The following is a 12,496-nucleotide window of genomic DNA, read 5'->3' as shown; positions in this document are numbered from 1 at the left end:
TATACTGGCAATGTTTTCTCACTTTGGTGAAGAATTCAGAGTACCAGGGGAATGTCTTCTTCTCAGGCAATTTATTCTGTACAACAGTGTCAGTTATGTACTGCCCTGGTTAGTGCTTTATAAACAAGAGCACGTCTTGAAAGCCATCACTTACTGTATGATTCCCACGTAGTTTTCAATCTCTGTCAGGGGAGCCTTCCTCCAGTTTTTTTTATATCCGATCACCAGAGTGTTTGGTTTCATTCTTCCTAAGCCTGAGGCCTAAACAGAGGAGATAAACACATGGGCAATCCTTACCAGGCCAGGAAACTACCACTGCAAATGAAAAATAATGTCCAAAAGAGCACTGAAGTAATGTTTGAAGATTCTGAAGATTAGATTACATTTTAGTGCATGTCCTTCATGCCTGTACTCAAGCATAAAATAGAAAGATTAGTTCTAAATCATCTCAGCCATAAATGGATTTTAGATGACAGAAATGAAGCTTTTCTAAATTAGCAGTCATTTGCATTTCTTCTGATACACTCATTAAAATGGTTCAGTAATTTAAAATCAAGTGAGGGTCGGCTTATCTGTTGGCATGCGTGTTGTAACTTAGTGGTTCAAAGCTCATTTCCACCTGCTGTATCCATAATGTCATTAGCAATAAAATCCATGTTTGGAAAGTTCTTATATAGAAGGATCGCTGAAACTTCTACTTACATTATTTATTGAAGAATAACTGAACTATGTTTCCAGAACCTAAATCTCTTACATGACAGCATCATGAATAGCCATCTTCCATATCAGAAGTTTCACTACCCCCATTAGATGACAGAATATGGCTTCCAGTTAATTAAATTTAATCCGGCAATATTACTGAGCACCTGTTAATTGCAAAGTGCTGTGTTAGGTGCTGTGAGAGAGTAGTGAGGCATATTCTTTGGCCTGAAGGAACTTAGAATAAGGTTGAGGTGATGAGATATATAATAATTATAATTCAAGTACAAATGCAGTAGGAAATCATATGGAAGCATAAAGGAAGAAAATTTGAATTCCAGCTAAGGATTCATGAATGGTTTCATGGGAGAGGTGGCATTTGTTTTGGATCTTGCAGCTTGGTTAGATGTTGCCAAGTAAAGGTAAGGAGAGCAGTGGAAGTGAAGGAAGGATATTCTGGGTTATGGGAAGAGTGAAACAAATGATCAGAGGGGGTATTTTAGAGGGGACAGTAGCAAGTGGAAAGAGATAGGCATTGATGGAGGGTTCCTGGAATAAACTTTGCCTCCACCACATTTGGTGTATTGCCCTTAGAAATGTACAGGTAGCAGAACAGCTCCTTAGAGCTGTCATCTGGCCCCTGGCAGATGCACGGCAGTATGGATGTAGTCTTCTCCATGACTACAATTTGGGGATGTGGTCATTGATACCATAATTTCTTTATTCAAAATGCTGTAGTTCGATTTTTTAGTTTTTTAAGGAACCTCCATACTGTTCTCCATAGTGGCTGTATCAATTTACATTCCCACCAACAGTGCAAGAGTGTTCCCTTTTCTCCACACCCTCTCCAGCATTTATTGTTTCTAGATTTTTTGATGATGGCCATTCTGACCGGTGTGAGATGATACCTCATTGTAGTTTTGATTTGCATTTCTCTAATGATTAATGATGTTGAGCATTCTTTCATGTGTCTGTTGGCCATCTGTAGAACTACCATATGACCCAGCAATCCCACTACTGGGCATATACCCTGAGAAAACCATAATTCAAAAAGAGTCATGTACCAAAATGTTCATTGCAGCTCTGTTTACAATAGCCAGGACATGGAAGCAACCTAAGTGTCCATCATCAGATGAGTGGATAGAGAAGATGTGGCACATATATACAATGGAATATTACTCAGCCATAAAAAGAAATGAAATGGAGGTATTTGTAATGAGGTGGATGGAGTTAGAGTCTGTCATACAGAGTGAAGTAAGTCAGAAAGAGAAAAACAGTATGCTAACACATATATATGGAATCTAAGGGAAAAAAAAAAAAAGGTCATGAAGAACCTAGTGGCAAGACGGGAATAAAGACACAGACCTACTAGAGAATGGACTTGAGGATATGGGGAGGGGGAGGGGTGAGATGTGACAGGGTGAGAGAATGTCATGGACATATATACACTACCAAATGTAAAATAGATAGCTAGTGGGAAGCAGCCGCATAGCACAGGGAGATCAGCTCGGTGCTTTGTGACCACCTAGAGGGGTGGGATAGGGAGGGTGGGAGGGAGGGAGATGCAAGAGGGAAGAGATATGGGAACATATGTATATGTATAACTGATTCACTTTGTTATAAAGCAGAAACTAACACACCATTGTAAAGCAATTATACTCCAATAAAGATGTTAAAAAAAAAAAATGCTGTAGTTGTCAGTGCTTCCCTTTAGTGCCACTCTGTCCTGCCCTTTTTGTCATGACCCCTCCGTACTCCACTATTTTTCTTTGAAGAAATTCAGGTGAACAAGCTTTATGCACTGTCGAAATTTTTTACAATTTCTTCTGGATTAGCATATGAATTGTTTCCCATACCAATGTCCTTTCACTCCCTCTTCTTATTTTGTGTCTGTCCTCTCATTCCTAGTTGAAGTTTATTATTTTACTAATCTTCCATGATAATTTTACATTAAATGTGTAACCTTCCCAACGTATTTAACCAAAGAGCTACTGAAAAGTAACTCACTACTGAAAGAAAAATCAGCATCTTGCAATGACACCTATTTCTGTGGTTTATCAAATTAAAAACAGATGAAAAGAGACTCATGGGGGTACTAGATCTTTCAGAAATGGTTTCTCTGCAGACAGAAATGCATCAAATAGTCTTACTCTCCAAAATATTACAATTTAATCAACATGTTTTCTTTCTTGCCTGTATAAGCCATCAGAGTTACCTGGAAGCAATCCTGAATTTTGACACTCCTGTAGGTGGCAATTCTGAAAGCTAAATACATCATTTAGTATATGTAGAATCAGGTTTTTCCAACCATATTAAAGCCCAAATTATTAGAAAGCCAAGCCCTATAATTTCTGAGTTTCTCTTGGATTGTTTTAGGATTCCCTGGCACTCTAAATTATGAAAATCAGAACTAGGGAAAGACTCTATATATTTATTATAGAAGGTGAGGAAAAAGGAAAGAATAAGGGAAAAAAGATGGAAGGACTGTGGGTTTTAGTGTTGAACCACAGATATTATTACATTTTATTTAACATTCTGGAAATAATTTAGGAGGAGAGGGAGATTTTATGCCCAGGATCACCAGGAATTTATTTAGTCCAGTCTTGCAGCTGCCCTCACACCATTTGCAAAAGAAAAAAGGAAAAGAATGCCTGACTTGAGCATTGCTATATTCAGTATGAGATGTAAAAATAGTTTGAAGTTTTAATAGGATCTTGAATGTCGTCAACGATCAGAACAAATTTGCATTTCAATAAGTATGGGGGAGAGAATATATGCTGTTGGCCAAAGGCAACCTCATTTTCCATTTCCAGTGAATCACTCATAGTTCATTGTAATAGAACCTCTCTGCTTCTGTTTTAGCTTTGCCTATCCCCAGGAATTCAAAATGAATTCCTTAACCATCTGCATTGATCTCTGATGCTAGTCTGCCTAACTGGAGCCATTCCATTTGGGAGCTTCATTAAAATGGAGTGCTAAGTGTCTTTTGCCTCTGTACTCATTCCCTCAATGCCAGCCTTACCTGAAGGAGACTTCGGACACCATCCCTGAAACAATCTGCCGCCACTGCTGCATAAAAAGCCTTGATTTTGTTTTTTATAAGCCAGGCCTGCTTTTTTGCCATGCCACTGTTCATCTCTTTAACACACAGCTTGCGCGGTCCCTGTACGACACAATCAGATATTGGTTAGAAGCCCTGCTATTATACATCACACTGCTGTTGTTTTCTAAAGGACAAAAATAGCCAGCAATGCCCGCATTGAGTTAAGAAATGGGAAAGAGGGGAAAACACCTCACTAAACAGGATTCACAGAAATTCAACCTTCTGGAGAGGAGCTGGGTTGCTCACATTTTTCAATTTCCATGCAGAATGTCTAGATGTATTAGCACCTACTTAATTAACTGCCTCATGTCGAAAGAAAGAGCTGAGGGCATCATGGCACATGAGAAAAATACTGAAAATGTGATTGAAGAAGTTGAGGATAAATTCACCATCAACCTTCGACTCTATAGCGAGAGCCACATTTAGGAACACCAAGGAAATCTCAGCTAGAGCCCAGTTTCAAGAAATGTGACAGCACTCCTGGGAGCCAAAATATGGTGAGTTGCAAATCCTGGCAGGAACTACCACATCTTGACAATTCGATTAGGCCCATTCATTGCTTTTTGTGTATGGTGAAGACACCTTTGTACCACTTTTCCCTGTGTAATGTTGACATACTCCTATTTGAATTAACATTTCCCACTACTCAATGAAGTTGGTGGGATTAGAAATTCACATACCTATGGCATAGGAAGAACAGATTAAGAGAGAAGGAGGCAGGTGTTGCGGCGGTAGATGAAGCATTTTATAATTTCAAGATTTGAGTTCTGGAAGCTCATTTTAATTAAGATTTCTGTTCCTGTTTCTTCTTCCTTAAATGTCCAAGCTAGCGCTAGTCTTTGCATGTTTCAAATCAATCCCAAAGGTATTTCTGATTATCTACCATGTGCCTGACAAAGGTAGAAATCTACTATTTTCCTGGGAAATTCTTTCAATTCATAGAGAGATTTGGTATTTTATTGAATTGTCTTAGATTTCTTACTAACCACCTCAGATCTTGGTAAAAAGCAGTGAGCAGGACTGGAATGGGGCTTAAGATTCTGCATTTCTAACAGACTCCCAGATGACACAGATGCTGCTCGTCCTCAGATCATGCCTGGAGTTGTAGTCTTAGAGGGTCTTGGATTGGAGAGAAAGGGCGTGGTGTGTATGAAAAAGATATCAGGTTTTGTGGTCAGACAGAACTTGGGTTCTAAATTTGGCCACTTTGGAGGTAGTTAATGATGTCTGAGCTTTGATAAGTTATTCTGGAAACGGATCAAATAGCTATCCTGAAAAGTCATCTCAAGCAGTCATGATAAACTACCTAGTATGATGTCTGGAATATAGTAAGTGCTCATCCAAAGTTGATTCTTATTATAATAAAAGAGTCCTCACAATCTTGTTGAAGTCCCAGACCTTATTCCACCACTGTGTCTGTTCTACAACAGAGCTGAAAGAGTGCTCAACTGGGAGCTAGAGTGTAGGGTTTAGATCTGGCTCTTGGCACTGTCTAGCTGATACTCTGGGTATGCCATTTGTTTTCTCTCAATGTGGGCTCTGCATTTATAAGAATAAGGAAATTGTCTAGGCCATCACTGTCCAGTATGATTAGCCCTTATGCACATGTTGATATTGAGCATTTGAAATGTGACTAGTCCATACACAGAGGTACTGGAAATGTAAAACATACACTGGACTTTGAAGCCTTAGTATGAAAAAAAGAATGTAAAATATCTCATTAATACTTTAATACTGATTGTATATTGAAATGATAATAATCTGGATGCATTGCATTTACCTGTTTCTTTTTACTTTTTTTAATTGGCTACTAGAAAATTTTAAATTACATTTGTGGCACATATTATATGTCTATTATACAACACTAGTATTCTCTGGGGTCACTTCCATTTTAACATTCTATTTAAATTGGGTCAGATTCTTTTTTGCACTTATTTTTACCAGAATGTTTTCTAGAACTTACCAACATATCAAAACAGTTTGGATAACTTACATTACAGTTAAAAAATAAGAACCTCCAATGAAGATGGAGAAGGTAAAGGCATAGGAAGGATAGTTATTAAACCAGAAGACCTAGCCTGAGGAAACATATGTCATTATAGATCAAATTTTGCTCAGGGTTCTAACTGTCAATGCATTTCAACCACTAGTCCTTCTTGGTCATCCTAGACACCATCAATTGCAAAAGAAAGAAGAAATATTTTATTCAATGAAGCTGAATGGTAACAACAGCCATGACATAGAAGAATAACCAACAGCTAGGAAAGGTATCAGACTATGAGTATATTGAGTTGTACCACAATGACTTTGAACCCCTGGGGAAACTGGCATTTATTTAAATAAATATAGTCTAATATATATCTTTTAGTATTACAGAAATCCAAATTAAACATTAATTGTGACAGAGAGATTTACTTAGTGCCTAAATTTGCCGTATTGAGAAGTCATAAAAATATTTCACGTAGAATCTCTCTTGGCTAAAAGCAATTATAATATCCTTGTAGCACACGTATTAATGTGAGGCAAGGCTACAATACAAATGTAGTATGGAAAAAGCAAAGTAACAGAAAGGGAAGACACACTGGAATATAATTATTCAACATTCAAATATGTCATAGTCACAAAAATGAATTTAACCACCCAATTAAAATATTATAGAGGTTAGCTCAGTTAGGATCCAAAATACGAGTATATAAGTTAATTCAGGATTTGAACAAAGAAGCTCTAAAATTTTTGTATATATTATAACTTTGACATTGATTGAGAAAGGGGTAAAGGAATTCTAATTATTTAGTCTGGAGAAGAAACTGATGTGACATTACTTCAAATAAATGAATATTATGAAAAAGAATTTGCAAAGGATTTCCAATATTATTGGGATCAAATAGAGGAATTTGGGCCAAATGCAGTGTTCTTTCCAACTCTTACATTTTAAAACATTAAGAGTCTTATTGCTCTGTCTTTGCTTTGCTTTCCTTGCCTCTCTGGTTGGAACTGTGGGAAAGAAAATTTTTCCTTTTCTGATTTGGTGCATATTTCATTTCACCATGCATCCTAGTGCCCAGTCATAGGTCACTTCATTCTTCCCGTATTTTGTCATGTCATTATTTTATTAACATCATGACAGAGACTTAATGACTATAAAAGAATAAATTCATCTAAAAAAAGCATTTTCTTCTAGACGGAGGTGAAAGTTGAGATTAAAAGAAGGATGACAATAGAAAAAAAAAAATGGAAATTTTAATTTTCCCTGGGTTATCTATGCTTGAACTGCCCTCCATGAGCCGTATAGTTAAAAGTTGGTTGTCTTACCTGAATTTTCTAATTTTCTTAAGAGATTCTTTGAATTCAAAGAGAATTTTAGGTTTTATTAAGATATTTTGTAAATTTTCCAAAAAAAAGAGAGAGAGAGAGAGAGAGAAAGGGTAACAGGGTGATATCTTGTTAAAAGGGGATCTATATGAGGAAGCTGGTCAAAAGTTATTCCTTTTCTTCTTTACAGTGAGAGGGGAGAACAGGACAATCAAGGTTTAAAGAATATTAATGAGTAGGAAAACATTAATCAAAATAGATCTACATCTTGGTACACATAGGTGAAATGACTAGAAGAAAATCAATCAAACTCAGATAACATTGCCTTTGGAGACAGAGAGATCCCTGAGGCTGAGCAGCTATAAAGGGTCTTTAGCTTGATGTGCAGTGGTTTATTTCATTTAAAAAGTGAGTGGAAGCATCTAAGAAAAATGCTAACTGTTGTTAATTAGGAGAAGTAGAATATGGGTGTTGTTTTATTGACTATAGTTTCGTCATATGAAATTGCCAATATTCAACAGCTTTTTTTTTTTTTTTAATTTTTTTTTTAAAATAAATTTACTTATTTATTTATTTTTGGCTGCGTTGGGTCTTCGTTTCTGTGCGAGGGCTTTTTCTAGTTGCGGCCAGCGGGGGCCACTCTTCATCGCGGTGCGCGGGCCTCTCACTATCGCGGCCTCTCTTGTTGCGGAGCACAGGCTCCAGACGCGCAGGCTCAGTAGTTGTGGCTCACGGGCCTAGTTGCTCCGCGGCATGTGGGATCTTCCCAGACCAGGGCTCGAACCCATGTCCCCTGCGTAGGCGGGCAGATTCTCAACCACTGCGCCACCAGGGAAGCCCCTCAACAGCTTTTGACTTCCAAAAATGTAAATTTCACATGATTCAACCTAATATTTTTCTTAACGCTTCAAAATAAAAAATAGAAGCAATCTAAAAGAAAAAAAAAATCTTTATTTTTCAGCCAACACAACACAATGTACTTAATAAAAGATGCCACTGTAAACTTGAAAGCCTTTTGCAGTTTTAAGACAAAATTTAGAAAAGAAGTAAGTGTTGCATTTTCTGGCAATAATGACTTTATCTAATTGGCATTTTAAATCCAAGATCAATTGGGCCACATTTCCGTGTTTAAAGTATATTTGTTTTAATAAAAAAAAAAAAAAAAACCAACCTTCCTTTAAATGCAAAACTGAGAAGTAGATGAGTGAGTGACTGCTGAAGCACGATGCCTTTTCTCTTGATGAACTGACAGTGTAATACTTTTAGAACTGAATGTAGTGTACCCAGAGAATTAAGGGTACATAAGTCCAAACTAAGTAATCTGCAATGATTGGTTTTACTATCTCTCCAGCTACTATGCATAAGTGAGGAAACTAACTGACAAAGAAAGGCAGTGTTTTTTAAGCCACGGTACATAGGGTAGAATTGGTGGAGATCACAACCCTTGACTTAATATTTGCCTGTTGCTGAGCCCACTGAACTTGGCTATGCTCAGAAATACGAGGGGATGCTAGAAGGTGGAATCCTACTCCTAGTCTTCATATGGTGAGATGAGTGAGGCACACAAGAAAAAGAAAATTACTTACATGTTGAATATAAAGGCTCCCGGGATATAAGTATATCACTGACTTATTATAAGGTAATTTACAGGAGAAGAATAGACATTATTTTAAGTTACCAAGCTGCATTCCTTAAAAAGTATCCCCTAATTTGTCCTGATGAGGGGTCCCTCATCTGAAATCTTTAGGCTTAGTAGAATAAGGCAAGAGGTAGGAAGAGGCTCTGATGGGTGAGTGTAAGAGTTAGTTGAATAGTTGGAAGGCTACAGTGTGGGCTTGGGGCCCAGCAAAAGAATAATTCTTAATTTCAACTTCAGCAGCTTGTAGGGCTACAATGTCTAGTCCTTTAAAAATGCCTCTTTGCAGGAAATGGCAGCTGGGGGCATGTGTTTTCTGTCTACCCACCAGCATCGAAATGCCAGTGAGCTCTGTGTCTTGCTCCTTCCTTGTAGTGTATGGCACTTCATGTCAGCACGTCAAGTAACTGGAGGTCACCAGAGGGATGGAGCACAGAGCCTGCTGTCCGGTGATTAGTTGCGTGGGAGTGCGTATCTCACTATTCTATCCTGATCAAGCCATTGGATACCTAAGAGTCTAAGATCCAAAGTTTGGACCTGGTTTCTCTAAGAGAGGGTGTTTTAGGTTTCTGTTGAAGGGGATATATTTTCAGAATGAAAATGGCAACCATGGTATATCGAAAATATACCATAATAATGACAATATCAACAGTAACAACTAAAATTAATTGAGCATTTACTATTTGACAGACACTGAGCTGACTACTAGAAAGCTTATCTTACAGATTTCTCACAACCCTGTAACAAACATAGGTGCTATCATCATCATATCATCATCATCATCATCATTATTGTGCCCATTTTATACCTGAGAAAACTGAGGCATAGGGAGACTAAATTATGGGCCCAAGGGACTCACAGCTAATAAGTGGCAAAACAGTGATTCAGGACTTGACTGTGTGTCTCAAAAGTCCATGAGCATGAACTTCCTAGAGTTAAAAATTAAATTGTTATCTCTCAACATCATTGTTACCATTTAACCTTTGCCACAAGGTTGGCCTAACCACCAACCACATGCTTTTGGGAAAAAAAATTTAATGGTAGGTCGACTTCCGCTACATCCCCTTCCATCTGTTTCTTTGCAAAGATGATTGACAACAGAGCATGGAGTTGAAAAATGCTGACAGCATCTGCAGCCCCAGGAGCTCACAGAGGGTAGCTAACTGGAAAGTCACTAACTGATACAGTAACTATTTTCTGTCCCCAAGAGAACCTCAGCACCTGGGAGCAAGGCTCTTGGGCCTTACTCAGAGGGACCAGCATAGTGATGTATAAAGTGGTCCAATATACATGTCAAACAACCAGGGCCATTAGAGATACAGACCTAAGTACCTATTTCACATGAAATGATATTCCAGAATCATACTGTTTTATTATAGTTAAGGCAGCAAAGGGTTAATTTAAAGTAATATCTCATCTCTATAAAAAGACCTTTTCTCCCTTGCTAATATATGACTGTTTATACTCCAAGTTCATTTCTCCTGTCCTAAAGATATTTTATTGCCTGCTAAACTAAGTTTTCTCTAAATTGCTAGAGAAGAAAAGCCCCCCAAACTGCTTATTCCATCAAAACTGGCTCCTGTGTTTTATAGGCCAAAATGAAATCCACTAATCCAGGGCACCAAAGATGAGAGAAGGGTTCTTGATAAGATTTTTAAAAATCCTCTGGAGTCACTGTTGGTCATTACTTAACCTGTCAATCTTATGTAGTCAGTAGGATTCCCTCTACCCACTACGGGATTATTACATTGAGTTATATTGTTTGAGTGATTATCATATAAGCACTGAGAGGAAAGAGAATATGACCAGCTTGCTTCATATTGCATTTTAGAGTATTGCCAAGTGTAAAAAGATGCTTAAGTGCTGGTCATGATGACATGTGGTGAATTAACCCCTGCATCATTGCACAGTCGGCTGGCTGCAGGGTTACGCAGCTTCCTGACAGCCCTATTCCCCAGCAAGTATTGGAAGTTTAGGGAGTGGTACCTGATTCTGACAGCACTCTCAGGGATACAAGTCTGCTAAGGCTTTCTCCTCATACTGTAACACAGAGCACAATTGGGTGACTTGGACCAATATGCTGGCTCTGCCTCTTTCTTGTCATGTGACCCTGTGCATAATTTAATTTTCCTGAATCTCACTTTTCTAATCAGTATAGTGAGAACAGGGCTTCTTTTCCTCTCTGCCTCACTAGCCTGTTATGTAGATTGAAATAAGAAAAACTGTAGGAAAATACTTTGAAGAATAGGTAAGTACGATAATAATACACTGGCATTGTTGAGGATTTTGAGTGGTATGTGTGCATGAGAGAGAGAGAGAAACAGGGAGACACATACACAGAGAGAGAGAGAGAGCATGTGAGAGCACACTGTGCAAATACAAGTAGAAGTAGCTGGTTTGGAGAATTTAGACTTATTACTTTGTTATAATTTTAATGCTTTCTCCTCACTTTATAGATTGGTGATTGGTCAGTAATTATGGTTAAATGTTTAGCATCTACTTTGAATACCTCCTGGGAAAACCACGAATAAGTTATCATTAGTCTACCACATACTTCCTGAACAAAAAAGGAACTCATTCAGCTCTGAGTATTTATCTAAGGCATGGAGAACTTGGTTTAACTCCCTAGATATCTGTAGTGTCATTAAGTTTATCCAAATATTTAATCTAGATTCTACATGCTTTCATTTAAGGCCATTCTCTCTGGCTCTCTCCTCATCAGTTAATCTATATAATAGTGCTCTCTGGCTCTATCCTTTCTATTCTATCCTTTCATATTTCTGGGGACAGTTATCACCCCAAATAATTTCATTTTATTTCTGAGCCAATTCTCTTTTCCTTGACTCAAAGACCATCATTTAGAAATATTTATCACTTTTAGTTGGTCTCTTCTGAAATCTGAAACACATTGTATCCACTCATTTAAATTCAGGATCATGAGCCCTTGCTAGTCCTTGCTATATGAATCAAGGAAAAGCGTCCTTGTCCAAACTGCCTTGCCATTCTCCAATCACTGTGTTTACCTGTTAGGCTCATCTAAAAGAACACAAGTGAGCAGGGAGGAAAAAGCACCTTCAGGGGAGGAAGTGGCTCTTACCACAAAGACTTCACAGCAGATGCAAAGGCCACTGTTCTTGGTAAAGGCGTGAGTTATATCCAAGAGAGCAGGTCTTGTCATGGGTCCCCCTGTTAAGACAATGCACTGGGGCCTGGAAGTGGAGAAGAGAAGATGTGAGAACTGGCTATGGCAAGAAGCCTGTGAGCCCAGAACCACCCCAATGGAATGGGCTGGTACAGAAGGCTTGGCAAAATGGGACAACCGCTCTCCTATTTCTTGGGTTTCTCACTAGAAGTCTTGAATCATCATGACTTCCTGCGAATCTTGCCATCTTTGCATTCTTAGTTTAGTTAGTGACAGTAAAAATGTAAAGTAAGGAAAAGGTAGTCTTGGGTTCCCCCTGTCTTTTTCCTCTGGACAATACCCTATCCCAAATCCCCAATACAACCTGTCCTTTTCCAACCAGTATTTTCATGTTATTTTCCTTCACCCTCCTTTCAAGGCTTGTGGTTTGAGGTTCCATTCAAAATAAGATATAACTAATGAAGAACTTAGAGTGTAACTTCTCCTAAGGGAATTCCGTAAGCCACAAAGCCTTAAGCTGAATGGAGACAGCAACAATGATTAATGTGTGTGGGGATTTGGGGACATCTCTCTGAAATCATGTCACTGAGATCCCCTCTCTATC

General features: G+C 38.3%; 1 protein-coding gene and 1 long non-coding RNA gene across 8 annotated transcripts in view; one reads left to right on the top strand and one right to left on the bottom strand.

Moving 5' to 3' along the window:
* Positions 1 to 12,496, bottom strand: part of SLC12A1 (solute carrier family 12 member 1) — a 93,777-nt gene that overhangs the window by 30,246 nt on the left and 51,035 nt on the right. For all 7 annotated transcript variants that reach the window (XM_082387654.1, XM_082387656.1, XM_082387655.1 and 4 more), the window contains 3 exons: positions 11,848 to 11,959; positions 3,722 to 3,862; positions 155 to 261 (listed from right to left, as the gene is read on the bottom strand). In XM_082387654.1, the coding sequence (XP_082243780.1) occupies positions 155 to 261; positions 3,722 to 3,862; positions 11,848 to 11,959 (360 nt within the window). The remainder of the gene's footprint in view (positions 1 to 154; positions 262 to 3,721; positions 3,863 to 11,847; positions 11,960 to 12,496) is intronic.
* The window catches only part of LOC309626677, a 96,533-nt gene that overhangs the window by 55,829 nt on the left and 28,208 nt on the right, over positions 1 to 12,496 (top strand). The gene's annotated exons all lie outside the window — the stretch shown is intronic.

This window comes from Balaenoptera borealis, assembly GCF_965194805.1.
Source record: "Balaenoptera borealis genome assembly, chromosome: 3".
Classification (NCBI taxonomy): Eukaryota; Metazoa; Chordata; class Mammalia; order Artiodactyla; family Balaenopteridae; genus Balaenoptera; species Balaenoptera borealis.
The sequence above is the reverse complement of the archived record's forward strand: the minus strand, read 5'-3'. Positions and strand labels throughout refer to the sequence as shown.